Source organism: Leucopleurus acutus (genome assembly GCF_964270905.1).
Source record: "Leucopleurus acutus genome assembly, chromosome: 11".
Taxonomy (NCBI): Eukaryota; Metazoa; Chordata; class Mammalia; order Artiodactyla; family Delphinidae; genus Leucopleurus; species Leucopleurus acutus.
This window is the reverse complement of record NC_139152.1, coordinates 52556413-52574562: the sequence shown is the minus strand read 5'-3', so window position 1 is coordinate 52574562 and position 18150 is coordinate 52556413. Positions and strand designations below refer to the sequence as shown.

The 18150-nt window shown below is 40.4% G+C and overlaps 1 protein-coding gene across 1 annotated transcript in view; it reads left to right on the top strand.

Annotated features, from left to right (window-relative positions):
• Positions 1-18150, top strand: part of WIF1 (WNT inhibitory factor 1) — a gene marked incomplete at both ends in the record, with an annotated part of 85342 nt that overhangs the window by 66683 nt on the left and 509 nt on the right. The window contains 4 exons of the mRNA XM_082850349.1: positions 4491-4586; positions 8917-9012; positions 14171-14266; positions 14791-14886. Of these exons, the coding sequence (XP_082706475.1) occupies positions 4491-4586; positions 8917-9012; positions 14171-14266; positions 14791-14886 (384 nt within the window). The remainder of the gene's footprint in view (positions 1-4490; positions 4587-8916; positions 9013-14170; positions 14267-14790; positions 14887-18150) is intronic.

Here is an 18150-nt window from a genome sequence, read left to right as displayed (position 1 = left end):
AAAAGCTTTTTCTGCATCTACTGAGATGATCATGTGATTGTTATTCTTCAATTTGTTAATGTGGTGTATCACACAGATTGATTTGCAGATATTGAAAAATCCTTGCATGACTGGGATAAATCCCACTTGATCACTGGGTAGGATCCTTTTAATGTATCGTTGGATTCAGTTTGCTTGTATTTTGTGAGGATTTTAGCATCTATGTTCATCAGTGATATTGGCCTCTAATTTTTTGTGTGTGTGTGGTATCTTTGTCTGGTTTTGGTATCAGGGTGATGGTGGGCACATAGAATGAGTTTTGGAGTGATCCTTTCTCTGTAATATTTTGGAATAGCTTCAGAAGGATAGGTGTTAACTCTTCTCTAAATGTTTGTTAGAATTCACCTGTGAAGCCGTCTGGTCCTGGACTTTTGTTTGTTTGGAGCTTTTGCATCACAGATTCAATTTCAGTACTGGTAATTGGTCTGTTCATATTTTCTGTTTCTTCTTGGTTCAATCTTGGGAGATTGTACCTTTCTAAGAATTTGTCCATGTCTTCTGGGTTGTCCATTTTATTGGCATAAAGTTGCTTAGTCTCTTATGGTCCTTTGTATTTGCGGTGTCAGTTGTAACTTCTCCTTTTTCATTTCTAATTTTATTGATTTGGGCCCTCTCCCTTTTTTTCTTGATGAGTCTGGCTAAAGGCTTATCAATTATATTCATCTTTTCAAAGAACCAGCTTTTAGTTTTATTGATTTTTTTATTGTTTTCTTTGTCTCTATTTCATTATTTCTGCTCTGATCTTTATGATTTCTTTCCTTCTACTAACTTTGGGTTTTATTTGTTCTTCTTTCTCTAGTTGCTTTAGGTGTAATGTTAGGTTGTTTATTTGAGATTTTTCTTGTTTCCCGAGGTAAGCTTGTATCATTATAAACTTCACTCTTAGAGCTGCTTTTGCTGCATCCCATAGCATTTGGATCATCATGTTTCCATTTTCATTTGTCTCTAGGTATTTTTTGATTTCCTCTTTGATTTTTTCAGGGATCTATTGGTTATTTAATAGCATGTGTTTTTTGCAGTTTTCTTCTTTTAGTTGATTTCTAATCTCATGCATTGTGGTCAGAAAAGATGCTTGATATGATTTCAATTTTCTTATATTTACTGAGGCTTGATTTGTGGCCCAGTATGTGATCTATCCTGGAGAATGTTCATGTGTACTTGAAAAGAATGTGTATTCTGAGGCTTTCAGATGGAATGCTTTATAAATATCAATTAAGTCCTTCTGGTCTAATGTGTCATTTGAGACCTGTGTTTCCTTATTGATTTTCTGTCTGGATGATCTGTCCATTGATGTAAGTGGGGTGTTAAAATCCCCCACTATTACTGTGTTACTATCAATTTCTCCATTTATGTCTGTTAACGTTTGCCTTATTATTGAGGTGCTCTTATGTTGGGTGCATATATATTTACAATTGTTATTATCTTCTTCTTGGATTGATCCCTTGCTTATTATATAGTGTCCTTCTTTATCTCTTGCAACAGTCTTTATTTTAAAGTCTATTTTGTCTAATATGAGTATTGCTACTCCAGCTTTCTTTTGATTTCCATTTGCATGCAATACATTTTTCCATCTCCTCACTTTCAGTCTGTATGTGTTTCTAGATCTGAAGTGGGTCTTTTATAGACAGCATATACACAGGTCTTGTTTTTGTATCCATTTAGCCAGTCTGTGTCTTTTGGTTGGAGCATTTAATCTATTTACACTTAAGGTAATTATCAATATGTATGTTCCTATTGCCATTTTGTTAACTGTTTTGGATTTGTTTTTGTAGGTCTTTTTTCTTCCTTTCCTCTTTTGTTCTCTTCTCTTGTGATTTGATGACTATCTTCAGTGTTGTGTTTGGATTCCTTTTTCTTTTTTGTATGTATATATATTATAGATTTTTGGTTTGCAGTTACCATGAGGTTTTACCATGATATATCAGTCTATACATATACACAGTTGTTTTAAGTTACTGATCTCTTAATTTCAAATGCATTTCTAATATCCTGCATTTGTACTCTCCTGTTCTCACGATTGCTGGTTTTGATATTGTATTTGTGTGCAGATGATTTCCTACCTTTACTGTATGTTTGCCTTTACTGTTATCTTTCCCATTTCATAATTTTCTTATTTCTAGTTGTGGCCTTTTCTTTTCCACCTAGAGAAGTTCCTTTAGCATTTGTTGTAAAGCTAATTTGGTGCTGCTGAATTCTTTTAGGTTTTGCTTGTCTGTAAAGCTTTTCATTTCTCCATCAAATCTGAATGAGAGCCTTGCTAGGTAGAGTATTCTTGGTTGTAGGTTTTTCCCTTTCATCACTTTAAATATACCATGCTACTTTCTTCTGGCCTGCAGAATTTCTGCTGAAAAATCAGTTGATAACCTTATGGGGATTCCCTTCTTTGTTATTTATCACTTTTCCCTTGTTGCTTTTAATATTTTATCTTTATCTTTAATTTTTGTCAATTTGATTAGTAGATGTCTTGGTGTGTTCCTCCTTGGTTTAATCCTGTATGGATCTCTCTGCACTTTCTGGAGTTGGGTGACTGCTTCCTTTCCCATGTTGGGGAATTTTTCAGCTATTATCTCTTCAAATATTTTCTCAGGCCTTTTCTCTCTCTTTTCTCCTTCTGGGACCCATATAATGCAAATACTGGTGCATTTGGTATTGTCCCAGAGGTCTCTTAAACTGTCCTCATTTCTTTTCATTCTTTTTTTCTTTATTCTTTTCCATAGCACTGATTTCCACCACTCTGTCTTCCAGCTTACTTGTACATTCTTCTGCCTCATTCATTCTGCTGTTGATTCTTTCTAGTGTATTTTTTCATTTCAATTATTGTATTCTTCAACTGTGTGGTTGTTTTTTGTATTTTTGAACTCTTTGTTAAAAACTCTTGTAACTTCTTGCTCTGTGCATCCATTGTTTTCCTGAGTTCTTGGATCATCTTTACGATCATTACTCTGAACTCTTTCTTGGGTAGATTGCCTATCTCCACTTAGTTGGTCTTCTGGGGTTATATCTTGTTCTATTGTCTGGAATATATTCTTCTGCCATCTCATTTTGTCTAAACTTCTATTTGAATTTTTATGTATGTGGTAGGTTAGTTATGTTTCTTGACCTTGGAGAAATGGCCCTCTGTAGGGGATGTCCTGTGTGTCCCAGAAGTACACTCCCCTCTCATTGCCCAGGGGCCAGGGACCAGCTGGTAGATTCTGACCTGTGTTTGTGGACTCAGTTCTGCAGCCTGCTGGATCATAGTATTCTTGCTTCTGGTGTCTGCCCCCTGGTGGGTGAGGCTGGTCTAGAGGCTTGTGTAGGCTTTCTGGTGGGAAGCTCACTGGTGAGTGCAGCTGGGTCTTGGCCCTCTGTTGGGGAGGGCCATGTTAAGGGGTATGTCTAGAGGTGGCTGTGGGCTCAGGAAGTCTTTAGGTAGCCTGTCTGCTGATGGGTGGGGCTGTGTTCCTACCTTGTTTGTTGTTTGGCCTGAGGTGTCCCAGCACTGGAGCTTACAGGCCATTGGGTGGGGCCAGGTCTTGGTGGCAAAGTGTCGGCCTCCAGGAGAGCTCATACCAATGAATTCTCTCCGGATACCTCTGCCACCAGTGTCCTTGTCCCCGGAGTGAGCCACAGCTGCCCCCCACCCCTGGAGACCCTTCAAAACTAGATGAGTCTGGCCCAGGCTCCTATGAAGTCATTACTTTTGCCCTGGGTCCCAGTTACACAAGACCTGGTGTGCAGCCTCCAAGAGTGGAGTGTCTGTTTCCCCCAGTCCTGTGGAGCTCCTGCATTCAAGCCCCGCTGGCCTTCAAAACCAACTGCTCTGGGGGTTCCTCTTCCCAATGTCAGACCTCCAGGCTGGGGAGCCTGATGTGGGACTCAGAACTCTCACTCCTGTGGGAGAACTTCTGCAATATAACTATTCTTGTTTATGGGTCACGCACCTGAGGGCTATGGGATTTGATTATATCACGAGTGTGCTCTTACTACTGTCTCGTTGTGGTTTCTTCTTTATGTCTCTGGATGTAGAATATCTTTTTTGGTAGGTTCCAGTCTTTCTATCGATGATTGTTTAGCACTTAGTTGTGATTTTGGTGTGCTCGTGAGAGAAGGTGAGGTCAAGGTCCTACTCCGCCATCTTGTCCTGACCTTCATCTGCACTGATTTTGAAATTGGAAGATTGAGGAAATAAGGCAAGAAAAAATATTTACAGTCTTAAGAAGACCACATCTTAGTTAACATAATGATTCTGGGCAAATTTTAATTCTCTTCTATGAAATTGGTTGAAAAATAGCCTTATTTACTGCATAAAATAATTTTTAATATAGCAAACTTGTATCTCTAAAGAGTGACTACTTTAATGTCAACTACAAAGCGTGAAAATACAGACCTGTTGTATTACTGACATTTCCAAAATGGTCCTGCTCGCAAAACCCTATTTGGTCTTAATCAGAATTCTCTCTCCCCATTAGCCCTTTGTACACCACGATGCATGAACGGCGGGCTTTGTGTTACTCCCGGTTTCTGCATCTGTCCACCTGGATTCTATGGAGTCAATTGTGATAAAGGTAACTTTCTAAGAACAAGGTTCTTTTTACTTTTTAAATGTTTGATTAAAAGACGTATATTTACTATATCATCACTCTTCATAACAGCTCTGTAAATAGGATGTATCACTTCACCAGCTGCTATAACTTTTTTGTTGTTGTTTTTTTAATGTAAATTTATTTATTGCTGCATTGTGTCTTCATTGCTGTGCACAGGCTTTCTCTAGTTGTGGCGAGCGGGGGCTCTCTTCGTTGCTGTGTGCAGGCTTCTCATTGCAGTGGCTTGTCTTGTTGCGGAGCACAGGCTCTAGGCGCGCGCGGGCTAGTAGTTGTGCTGCGCCGGCTCAGTTGGCTGCTATAACTTTAACCCCAAATTTTATTGTAGCTTAACACAGTACAGGTTTACATTTGCTCACAGAATGCTCCAGGGCAGGAATACTTGGTCAGTGGGCAGGGCAGTTCTTCTCCATGCAGTGATTTAGGGTCCCAGGTGCCTTCCATCAGTGGTTCTGCCTAGAGCTTTGGAGCTCTCCAGATCCAGCCAATAAGCAGAGAAAGACAGACTGGAGTAGGTACTGCTTAAAAAACAAACAAAAAACAAAACAAAACAAAAGCTCAGAAGTGACCTACAAAACTTCAACACCTATTCCATGGATGGGAATTAGCTCCATGATCCTACCTGGATGCAGGCAGGAGAAATGTCATCCCTGGTTGGACAGCCATCTCCCAATGACAACTTCATGGGAGGGGAGCATGGATTTTTGCGAACAATTAACGTCTCCTTCCCCATTGGGGTTTTGGTATGTCCCAAATTAGTTTTATGGGTGAGCTTCAAAGACTGAAATCAAACAGTCTTTTCCAAATTGCCTGACCTAGAAGTTCACTGACCCCGAATTTAATTCTGTGCTCACATATCACATCCCTGAGAGATCAGGATCCTCCTTCCTATGATGCTGCATCATAGCCGGATTTTACTCTCAAAAAGTAGATTCAAATGTGGCTCTAAAATAGTACTGAGTGATTCATACTCTTTACAGGACACCTACCTATTTTGCCCAGTTCACATCTTTTATGGAAAGAAATTAAATTATATCCTTAAAGTGTATGTATTTAATGAAATTATCCTTGTGTCCAAAATGCTAATTGCATGAGTAGGGCACTGTTTCTTTTAAATAACTACTTGCCTCAAAATAAAATGATGTGTTATTTTAGAGAAGTGTCTCTTTAGTGATAATGCAGATAGCACCAGTTAAGATTGAGCAGCTTTTAAAAAAAGAAGGAAAAGCTAAAGGAAAGAGCCCTTAATATGAGTCAGAATAGTCACTTATGGTTGTCTGTTATTTTATGATATACAAAGTACCTTCCTACAATTACCTGACTTTACTCTCAACAATCTTTTGAGATATGTAAAGCATCCTCCATCTCAATCTCAGCTAAGCAAAATGGGGTTTATAGAGCTTGAGAAGCTTGGCCGAAATTCACACCCTCCACTGTACCATGTTGCTACTCAGGCTACCTGTTTCACATCTTAGTTCCTCTACCAGTGACTGCTTCTGGGCAGAGAACCTCATCTCTGTGGGCGATGCTTTTCCCAACTCTAAACTGGAAATTAAGCCATTGACCCCTGGTTCCCCCACCTCTATGCTAAATGAGATCATGTGTGAGAGCATCTCTACCTTTTAGTTGTAAGTGATCTTCTAAAACTATAGCATTGGAGTGAAAATAATTTTAAAATTTTATGTTCATAAAGATTAAGCACTAATGACACTCATAATAGCCAGTGAATAAAACTCTTTCTTGTGAAGCTTCTTTGCATTTGTCTGAATGTAGCCTTCAGCATCTCTGCTACTTCAAACCTGGGCAGAAGTTCATTCTTGAAGCAGAATTAAACTCATATTATCTCAAAACTATTAGGAAATAGAGCAAATCCTTCAGAGATTTGGATGAAGAATGAATGTATTATCAGGTTTAGAAAGACCGTTTGTGAGTAGATGAGGCTGCTATTGGTGTATTTGCACAGTGGACTGTCAATTGTAATGTTTTTCTTACGCTAGGGTGTCACAAATGCTGCATGGTCCCTGTTGAAGGGAAAGATCTATGTGTATTCCAGTTTCTTCTACATTTGTAATACTTTACCTTTCAGATGAAAGATTTTCTTACTTGTTAGACTCCAGTAACTTTTTTTTATTCTTTTGGAAAGTCTGTTGAAATTCCACTTGGTTTCCCCAGAGATCTGGGAACATTAAAAACTAATGTTTTTTACTCCCTCAACAAAAAGATGCATTTATTAACCAGGAGGGAGTGTAGAGCTTCTGAAAAATGGTTTAATTACTGGAACGGAGCTAGACCTTAGCCCTACATATTTGAAGAAACACTAAAGATTAACTTTTATTGGCTCTTGGGACATCTGTTGCAAACTTTAACAGTTGAGTAGTTAAACACTGGCCTAGCAAACCCTCAGCCCCAGTGAAAGTTACTTGGTGTCTCTGGCTCATTTTCTGAGTCAAGAATCATGGCACAGGCTTCCCTGGTGGCGCAGTGGTTGAGAGTCCGCCTGCTGATGCAGGGGACACGGGTTCATGCCCCGGTCCAGGAAGATCCCACATGCCGCGGAGCGGCTGGGCCCGTGAGCCATGGCCATTGAGCCTGCGTGTCCGGAGCCTGTGCTCCGCAACGGGAGAGGCCACACCACAACAGTGAGAGGCCCACATACCGCCAAAAAAAAAAAAAAAAAAAAAGAATCATGGCACAACAGAAATGTAGAGACGCTTGGTCCAGATGGTAAAGTATTATGCAAATACTAAGGGTGTGGCCAAATTCAGTAATCAGCTTTGTCATATTCTGTAACTTTTGATTATACTCCCAGGTTCATTGCATTCTACACATTAGTATGGGACAGTGCCCAGAGGGCTCCAGCCAAGTGGACACAGGTCCTGATGTTTTCTCATCTCTTCTCATTATCCCCAGGAGAAACAGGACACGCTCACAAAAACAACTGTCTTGTGCTCGCTTCAGCAGCACATATACTAAAATTGGAATGATACAGAGAAGGTTAGCATGGCCCCTGCATAAGGATGACATGCATATTCGTGAAACATTCCACAATTAAAAAAAAAACAACTGTCCAGCCCTAACAATACTAGCAGCAAGTAGCAAAGAGGAAGTCCAAGAGCTGATTCTCCCAAATCCTAAATTCTGTACCCCAAAAGCAATGCTTTTGCTCCCCTCTACATCAGGAGGCTTGATTTTGCCAAAGCAAGTACAGCATGGCCTTAAGCTGAGAGGTACTTCTGATTTTTAACAAAAAGCTTTATCATTTAAGAAGCATGATATTCATAGAATATGCCAGTTGGACTTCTTTTCCACAAAGAAAGCATACACTTAGAACTTTTGGATTTCCTTTCTGATTTTCTTACTGAAAGCTTATTCCAGCTTTCGTTCATCTATAGCCAACTCTGGCCTGTTTTATATAGGACAAGAACAAATAGGCCATAAAACTGGAATAGCTGAGAATCGAGTTCTTATTTTCATCTCCTTTACAGAATGAGCCAACTTGTCTATTTTTAGATATTTGCTCTCCCCCGTCCCCATTTCTGTCCTCCCTCTATTTTAGGTGCCAGTGAGCAGTGAAATTTCAGAAGCTGACTCTAAGAGAGAGGGTTTAGTATGAATCACAAACAGTATGATTATTACCTGGAAAATATAGTTAATTAGACTCCCACAATAATATACCCACATTGTTCATCCCTCCAGCTCATACTGCCACCACTTCCCTGCCTGTGGGACCCGCAAGGGGCAACCGTCTGTCTTTTCCTGAATATAATTACTCCTTCCTGCAAATGTCAAAAAAGTCTATTTTTAAAAAATTCCTGTTATATAAGATGCATCTCTGTTCCTCTTATTCAGAAAAGAAGTTGCTTTCTCCTTTGTCTGATCCCAGTACTTATGGCTTCTCTCCCTTTTATCTATTCCAAAGAAAGTTTTCTCCTTTTACTCTTCCCTCATCTTAAAAAATATTTTCTTGGGTTCATAGAGTTCTTCTCCTTTAAGAGCATAGATATTTATAAGAAAATAAAAAAGATAATTTTTTTTTCTTTTTTTTACACATGATGCTTTTTTTCACTAAGAAGTAAACCCCTAGAGGTGGGCCCTGTGTAATGTGTGTGGTATCCTGTTACGTTGCTGGAATCTGCAAATGGTCAAGCAATTGCTTACAAGTCCTGTATGTGTAAAGTGGCTTGTTTTGTTAAATAAGTAAATGCCTAAGAAGAATCACTTAGCCTTAATGAAATGTTGTTGTTGTTAGATTTAAGCTACTATCTAATGCAATACCCTGTTTTCATCCTAACAGCAAACTGCTCAGCCACCTGCTTTAACGGAGGTACCTGTTTCTACCCTGGAAAGTGTATTTGCCCTCCAGGACTTGAGGGGGAACAGTGTGAAATAAGTGAGTATTGACCTGCATTGTCTTTTTTCGGGGGGGAACTTAGAAGCTCCATCTAACCCCTTCGTTTTATTGATGAGGAATCTGAAGCCCAGAGACAATGAATACCTTGTCTAAGGACTCAGGCCAGTGGTTTCTTTTTACTAGATTGAGCCGCCATCTGTTTTGGCTAAAGGTGGGCAAAGAGTGACATAGCTCAGCACAGGTGACTCAGAGCCAATGCTCTCTGACTCAGTTATCTGGGTTCGAGTTATTCACCATGTTGCGTTGTCTCTTGCTAGTGATTTTTATCCCCTTATCATTGTGCAGAGCCCATAGTTTCAGCCTGGAAATGTAGATCAGAGCTTTAGGACAGCTGGAATTTGTTCACCTACCTGCAGGCATAGAGAGTTTTTCCTCTGGCACTCACTGCCACATTTCCTAACCAGACGGAGCCTCGTAACTTATCTCAGAGAAAAGGATAGACTCACTCAAGAAAAAAGATGGGGAAGAAAGGTGCAGAGCAATAAAAACAAACAGACAAAAACCTAATAGCACATGCAACAACATGAATGAATTGCACAGACGTTATGCTAAGTAAAAGCTAGACACAAGAAAGTGCATGCTGCATGATTCCATTTTTATGAAGTTCAAGAACAGGCAGAAGTAATGGATGCTCACAGAAACAAGAATAGTGATTGGGGGGCACAAAGGAACTTTATGGGGTGCCCAAAATGCTCTATATCTTGATTGAGGAAGTGTCTCATGAGTATTTATGTAAAAAAAAAAAAAGAAAGAGTTGAGCCATAAACTTAAAATCAGTGCACATTATGCCTTCACTAGACGTTTGTCATGCTTTGGTACAAAGAAAAAAATGTAACGGTGGAATGTGGTAGGTAATCATTGTTTTGGGAATCAGGATACCAAACCGCTTGCCCTGGCCCTGTCACCTCCCAGTCACATCACTGAAAGCTCTCTGCTCAACTCAGAAATGAGCCAGCCCCACTCTCAATTACTCTATGACCTAGAAGACAGATTACACCGAAGCCCCGCTCAGGAAGGCGCAAAAGGAGTGTGAGTGAGCACGTCTGCTAAAGGGGCTATGTCCCCGCCTTTCTGGAAGTTCTGGAATGTGGCATTTTCACCTCCAGCTGTATTGTATCCATAAAACACCCACTGTGTTTGGTACAGCCATAGTTTCTGAAGTTGTACTGGGTTCAGTATTCAATAATACTGACTTCCTATTTTAACTTTCAACCTCTAATATATTTGTGGGTTTTTGTAGTTTAATAAGTAGTAGCTGAAGTGACGTTTTTTTATAGAGTTCAAATGAAGTACCTCTACGGTTTCCATAGGACATGTAATTAATCGTCAGGATGTGGTTTCTGCTCTTCCTGCCCTGATAAAGATATCTCTGAGCTCTCTCCCCTCACTTTTCTTCCCATACTTAATCTCAAACTTCGCATATTTAGTTGGTTCATGTTTATGAATCTTCGTTCATGGGTTCATTTCTCTTCATGTAGATATCTGTTTCATGCCCTTAGGTTTATGACCTTTCCATTGGCAGAAACTGTTTCCTATTCTTTTTTTTTTTTAACTGCACCAAAAATTGTGGGCCTTTTGAAAGCTCCTGATTATCCCCATCACAAGTTATACTCAAATCCTTTTAGGAAATTTTTTGTTTCTATTACAGGAACCAAATTACCAGGAAAAAATTTAAATGGGTCTTGCGTTGAAAAGTGCCTCTAGTGTAATAGAGACAAAAAGTTGAATTATGTTTCCTATCTTTAAATTGAGATACAACTCACATACCGTAAAATTCACCATTTTAAAGTATATAATTGAATATAGTCACGAAGTTGTGCAGCATCTCTTCTCTCTAATTCCAGAACATGTCATCATCCCCCAGAGAAACTCTGTACCGATCGGCAGTCACTCCTCATTGCCTCTCCCCAAGCCCCTGGAATCCACTAATCCACTTCCTGTCTCTTTAGATTTGCCTATTCTAGACATTTCATATAAATAGAATCATCCAATATATGGCCTTTTATGTCTGACTTCTTTCACTTAGCACGTTTTCGAGGTTCACCTACGTTGTAGCATATATCATTACTTCCTTTTACTTGCTAAATAACATTGCATTGTGTGGATATACCAGCCACATTTTGTTTATCCATTCATCAGTTGATGGGCATTTGGGCTGTTCCCACTTTAGGACTCAACGAATAATAGTGCTGCTACAAACATTTGTGTACAAGTTTTTGTGTGAACATATTTTCAGTTCTCTTGGGTATATACCTAGGAGTAAAATTGCTAGACCACATGTTAACTCTTTAATTTTTTGAGGAACTGCTGAGCTGTTTTCCAAAGTGGCTGTACCATTTTACATTCCCACCAGCAATGTACAAAGGTTCCAATTTCTCCATATCCTTACCAACACTTGTTATTGTCTGTTTTTTTAATGAAATATGTATTCTGATGCTATTTATATTTTCATTTCTCCTGGCCTCTATCAGAATTGATATCTTCTCAAACTTCACTCTGACTTGGCTGTGAGATATACTTGCAGTTTAACAAATAAGACCATGGTTAGAAGTATCCAGATGTATGTACCTACGTTTATCTTGTTCTTTAAGGTTCACAGACTTTACAAGAATCTTTAATGAGCCGTCAGTTAAAAAGACCAAATTATTTATACTGTACTATAAATGTTTTCTTAATACCTTAATGGGTTCTTATTATTATAAAACGTATCTGTATGAAATGCTCTCCATAAAAAATTAGAATATTGGATAAAATAATTAAAAATCACTCATAATTCTAAGACCCAGAGATGACAGTTATTGGCACTTATTGTAAACTATTTTTATCTTTTTTTCTATGTGAAGGATAGTCACAAATTTAAGTTACCTCACAATCTGATGGGCAGAGGAAGTTTAATATCTTTATTTTGTCAATACCTTATCTCACTGTTCTCACTGGTTAGAGTTAAAATTCAAATTGTTTAGAATTAGTCAAATCTGTTTGTCTTCAGGCAATATTTAGTCTCATTTGGGTAAAAATGTGTAATCGCTCAAGTTGACTCAGTTTACCACTGTCCAGTGGATAGATTGGTTGCAAAATATTTTCAGGAAAAGGAAGTCAATGTTACAGACACTTACAGAATTTGTAATTTTAAAACAATCATCTCTTCATGCTGTTTTGGCTTCATGAGGTTTGATCTAGGAATGGCCTTCTAACCATCACCGGCAATCATATTTCTGTGGTGAGATAACTGGGAGAGAACGTCCTCCTCCTTCCTGGCTGCAGTGATCCTAAGGGTCCTCACTTCCCTCTTGCCAAGAAAACAAAAAGGTCCTTGGAGTCACTGAAAAGATTCTCTCCATCAGTCATTCTCTGCATTGTCCCTGGATACCAAGTTCACATTTCATAGAATATGGGGAAACTTGGGCTCACCAAGTATTTCACAATAACTCCTCCATCTTTTCTGCCATCTAGTTATTGTCCCACATCTTGCTTACTTGAAAAAACCCAGTGCATTGCAGAGTACTGTGATATGATCCAATTTTGTGCATATGATGGGGACAGATGTTTCTTTGATGCAAATGGAAATTCAGAATTAATTAGGTATTCCTTTCCTTAAATTAGAGTTGGGATCTTGACCAAATAGTAAATGCTATTATTTGTATCCAAACCTATCAAAAAGTACACTTTTGGATTTTTAATGGTCAGTAAAAAGGTGGCATTCTAATATTAAGATTGTTTTAATACATGTTTCTAGAACATCCCTGCATCAGAAGAACCTACAGGTCTAATGGCATTCCAGGTTCTTGAGAGATTCTAACATCTCAATATTATGTCTCTATTATCTCCACAATGACTAAATGCTGCTTTGGTTGATTTATATATGAAGAAAGTCATTTTTGGAGAAATAAAAAGAGAAGAAAGTGTTTTTAGCAAAATTACTTTCATATGGGATTCACTCTATGTTTGTCAAGCATAATGCTTGCCTGGAAAAAAACTTCACCCTTAGGATGGCAAATTCTAGATTGCAGAGGGAGAATAAACAGCTTCAAAAGTAAGAGAAAAGAAGAATATTATATAATTCTTACATCTAAGGCCCTATTCCAGCTCTAAAATCCTGTGATTCAAAGATCTGTGAAAAGACTAGCAATACTCATTTGGCACAGAGATAAAAGAAAGAATGATGTATCATTAGGATCTAAGACATTCCAGAAAAATGCACAGGTGTGGAATCAGGCCCCTTTTGTGCCCCACCTCATAGCCTTCTCAGCCAGCCTTTCACTCCAGCCACTGCTATGACCTATGTTGCACAGACATAGCCTAATTGCACCTTAGCTGTGTCACACTTCTCTTGCTTTCCACCCAGAGACTCCTGAGTACTAAAAAAAAAAAAATAGAATCTGCACTCACACAGTCACAGAATGGGAATGCAAGAAAGTTATTCCATGGGGTGACCCTTGATCAGTGGGAGACAAATACAGATGGATAAATGCTGCCCTCTTCCTTCCTTCAGTCACCTTGAAGGTGCAGTCAGTCTACCTGGCTCCTCAGAAAGACGCTGCAGGATAGAGCCCAGTTGCCCATAGTGATGACCAACCCACAAACATATTATACTTTTGCGTTGGCTTTCCCTCCTTCGCCATTTTACTCTCCCCACCCCCCATTCCTGGCCCCTAGGACCACTTCCCAAATAAACTCTGCACGCAGGCCCTGCTTTCTGGAGAATCCGAGGCTAAGACAGAAGTCATCATGTCCAGGTATAGGCCTGCTTTCAGAAAAAGTGACATAGAAAAATCAGAACTCAGAAAAGATCAGTTAGGGCGTCCTTCATACCTTCATTTTTAGTATACCTTAAATTACAAGCGTTTATGAATCAGTTAAAACATTATTCTTTTTTTTTAAAGTAATATAAATACATTTGAACATCTTCATTGTAGAAGATACGTATCCAGAATCATAAGTAAGAAGACTAGCCTGTTTGTTCCAAAAACGAGACTCAAACAGTAACAAAGCCAGGGTAGATCAGAAATAAGTGGAAATAACTGCTACTTAAAAGGCCTGATCCTCTCAAAGCCTTGCAGTTCCTCTGGAAAAAAATGTAATTGCCTCTGAATGAAGCACAGAGTTCCTTGCTTATGTGCATTCTTCTCTATTTCAGGCAAATGCCCGCAGCCCTGTCGAAATGGAGGTAAATGCATTGGCAAAAGTAAATGCAAGTGCTCCAAAGGTTACCAAGGAGACCTCTGTTCAAAGCGTAAGTACCCCGAACACATAGTCGATCTTGTGTTACAGGATAATTAAACTAGTAGGAGTCTCTCCTCCCTTCATGACTTCTGTACCTACTGCATGTCGCTTGGGCATCACAGTTAACCTTTCTTCACTGACGTATGTTTCCTTGAAGTGGACCAAAGACGTTGTATGAAATCCATGCACGTAAAAAAACCTTAGACACAATCGCACACACAACCAAACTTTTTAACTCTTAGGAGTTTTCTTAAGGAAGATGAACTTCCATCGCCCAGCAGTTTCAAAGTCCTCCTGAGCGTCTATTGTGAATGAGAAGCACCAAGTCTAGTTTAAGATGACTCTCAGGACTGTTTCAAAAAGTCCAAAACTGACTTCTAGCTGGAGATTGACTTAGAAAGAAAGAAAGAAAAAAGAAATTAAGGGATGAAGCCAAAACTAACACATTCTAAAGAACTGCAGGAAAAGCAGCTGCGTAATTCTGTTGACAAATGAAAGCTCAGGCAACATTCTCTCTATCTCCTTTGACTCTAGCTGTCTGCGAGCCTGGCTGCGGTATACACGGAACCTGCCACGAACCCAACAAATGCCAATGTCAGGAAGGCTGGCATGGAAGACACTGCAATAAAAGTGAGTGCGAGCCGTCTGGGGAGCCAGCCTTTTGCATGTCTGTTTCCTGGCTCCAAAGGCGGATGGACAAGCCTAACTCAGCCCTGCTTTCCTTTTCAGGAAAGCAACTTCTCCTCCGCTGCCTATTCTCCCCCGTGCTTCTCTGCATGCCACACCCCGCCCCACCCGGTACTCTCTAAACTGTAGAGCCTAAGCTTTAGAGTATAAAGAGGAAAGAAAGCATCACTGTAAAATAACACCACAACTATCTTCCAGGCTGAATTAGTACTACGTGGTGATTTGGTAATACGGTATGTTAACTGTGATAGAAATAAGTAAGATTTTAAATCAAATGTAGATCGGTATCTACATGGTTCTGATTTTATCATTCAGGATTGATCAGTGAGCATATAGAACATGAAGAGTTCTGCTCTGTAAAATCTTTAAACTGTATTGGTTATGGTATGCTTTAAATGGGTTCTTTTGTGGGACGGTAAAGGTCTGTGAAGTACGGGAGAGATGTTATCATGGAGTTGTGTTTTTTCAAATTTATTGAGTACCAAAAATGAACTAGCTATAGGCTAATAAACCACTGACCTATTTTATACACAAAATGAAAGTTGCTAAATTCAATCATTCCGTTTTGATTGATATGCTAGGCATGAATCCAGGCACTGGAGACATACCCGTGAACAGACAGAAAAGGCCCTTCCTGGTAGCACCCAGGTTCAAGAGGGAGGGACAGACAATCAGCAAGTGAAGGAAATAAATAATGCAGTTTCTGCAGGTTCATCCTGCAGCTTGAACTCAGTCTCCTGAGTATGGGCCCACTGGCCACTTTCCTTTGAGGAAAGAAAGGCTTCATTCAGTCATACAGCTCCCTTGATTAACAGACATCCAGGTTGTGTCTACCAAATTCTGTCTCCAAAATAATGTACACAAATTGAACAGATCACTTTCACATCAGATGTTCTTCTAAATCAGTGGTCTCCAAAGGGTGATGCATGTAGCCCAGTGAGTGTGGAATGATCAGCTGGGTGCTGAGGGAAAATATAGTTTGAAAACATTTTTTATATTCTTTTATTACATTTATGTATAAATTTTATATGTATATATAGTTACATGTCTCAATCTCTAATTTCTAATTTTTGTGCATATTTTATAACTCACATTATATTATTCTGATAGGTATATATACCATTTATGTGTAGGTATACACGTTTATTTGTTTATTTTAAAGTATACTGGTGTCTGGTCTAGGCTAAGCCATTGATTTGAGTCTTTTGCACCCACCGAATTGGCTGGATGGTAGGTTGAATTGGCTTCAGGAGGGCATAGCTTAACAAGAAGTGGAGCTCCTCTGGAAAAGCGTTCCTTTACCGAGGTGGGAATGATTGAATGGTATCCCTGTTAGGACATACTGGGTGGGGGGGGACCTTCGTGGGAGTAAAAGACCTATAGAAAACTAACCATTTCTGGAGCCGTTCTGGAAAAGAGTTAAACCAAACCCTTTACGCCACCTTTAACTCAGGATACAAACTGTGCCGTTTGTCCCCAAATCAGAGTAAGTTTCCAGAAGTCCTTGGGCCTAGGGATGACCTGAAGTGAGACCATACGTCCCAGGACTCAATTACCAAGGTCTTCTGGGACTCACACTTGGGGCCTGGTGACCGCCAACGATGACGGGAGGGGAGTACAAGAGGCACTGTCCCTGCTGTTACACCCGGTCGCTCTTCTGGGAAGAAGGCAAGTTAGGGGCCCTCATGCATGTAGTTTAGATGAGCAATTCTGGCAGGTCTGCCAGCCACCAAATAGCACTCCCACTTGCTGAAGGCTTTCGTCATCTGTTGCTCCTTCAGATCCAGGCACTGCACGCCAAGAAGATGCCTTGGTGTTTGATTCAAATGCAAACGTGTTTTCTAGGAGAGGCCACCCAGCCACTCCGTACATTGGCTGAGAGAATCAGGCTGAAAGAATGAGGTTTATGTTGATTAACGGGAGGGGACAAGGAAGCCCTGAGGCACAGAGTTCTGCTAAGAACAGACCCCCAGCAGGGTGACATGCTGAGAGGTCCCAGGCACCCAGACATTCCTACTTGGGAGGAGGATACTGGAGACAGACTCCCCAGCTTAGGCTCCCCTCACCAGGGAGGTGTGGGCTTCACGGGTTGCAGGGTGAGCAGCAGGGTAGGGATTTACTGCAGCGAATTGTTGGCTCACTGTTTTGGCCGCGCCATGAGCTACTAGCCTACATACCGACAATTCAAAGAGACACATCCAGGAACAAAGTATTCTGTCCTCAGTGGTTACTTAATGGCATGCTTGCATTTATTTATTTATTTGGCTGCACCAGGTCTTCTTTGCAGCATGTGGGATCTAGTTCCCCGGCCAGGGATCGAACCCGGGCCCCTGCATTGGGAGTGTGGAGTCTGAGCCACTGGACCACTAGGGAAGTCCCCCCCCATGCTTGCATTTAAAAACCACAAGGAAGGGACGTCCCTGGTGGCCCAGTGGTTAAGAATCCGCCTGCTCGTACAGGGGACACGGGTTTGAGCCCTGGTCCGGGAAGATCCCACGTGCTGCGGAGCAACTAAGCCCGTGCGCCACAACTACTGAGCCTGCGCTCTAGAGCCCGCGAGCCACAACTACTGAGCCCACGTGCCACAACTACTGAAGCCCATGCACCTAGAGCCCGTGCTCTGCAACAAGAGAAGCCAGCGCAATGAGAGGCCTGTGTGCAACCAAGAGTAGCCCCCGCTCGCCGCAACTAGAGAAAGCCCGCGCACAGCAACGAAGACCCAACACAGCCTAATTAGTTAATTAATTAAAATAAATTTTAGAAAAAACCACAAGGAACAAATGAAATGCCAAACTTGACTCTAATGCACAGGAAGATGGAGGCAGATTTTTAAAGTGTGATTGCTGTTTTGGATCAGTTTTAGGAAATCAGTAGAAGTGAGTCAGTGCCCAGAAGCATCTCCAGAAGTTCACAAGTAATAAGAAAAGAGGCTTCAAGTTGTGTAACTCAGTGTTACACTCCACTTATAATGAGCTGGAAATGCTATCGATCGATGCCCACCTTCACCGAAACTCACAAATCCCCATTGATAAGGAGTCAGTTCAAATCATAACCTTTCTCTAACATGTGTACTGGAGTCCTTAATTCTTATAAAATTCCTATTTTGTGTAAACGCAATAGCCACGCCTAATCATGTGATCTATATGAAGAATGGGGGTTATTACGTTGAACTAGATCAACGTAACGGAGTCTGGTTTTACAAGGCAG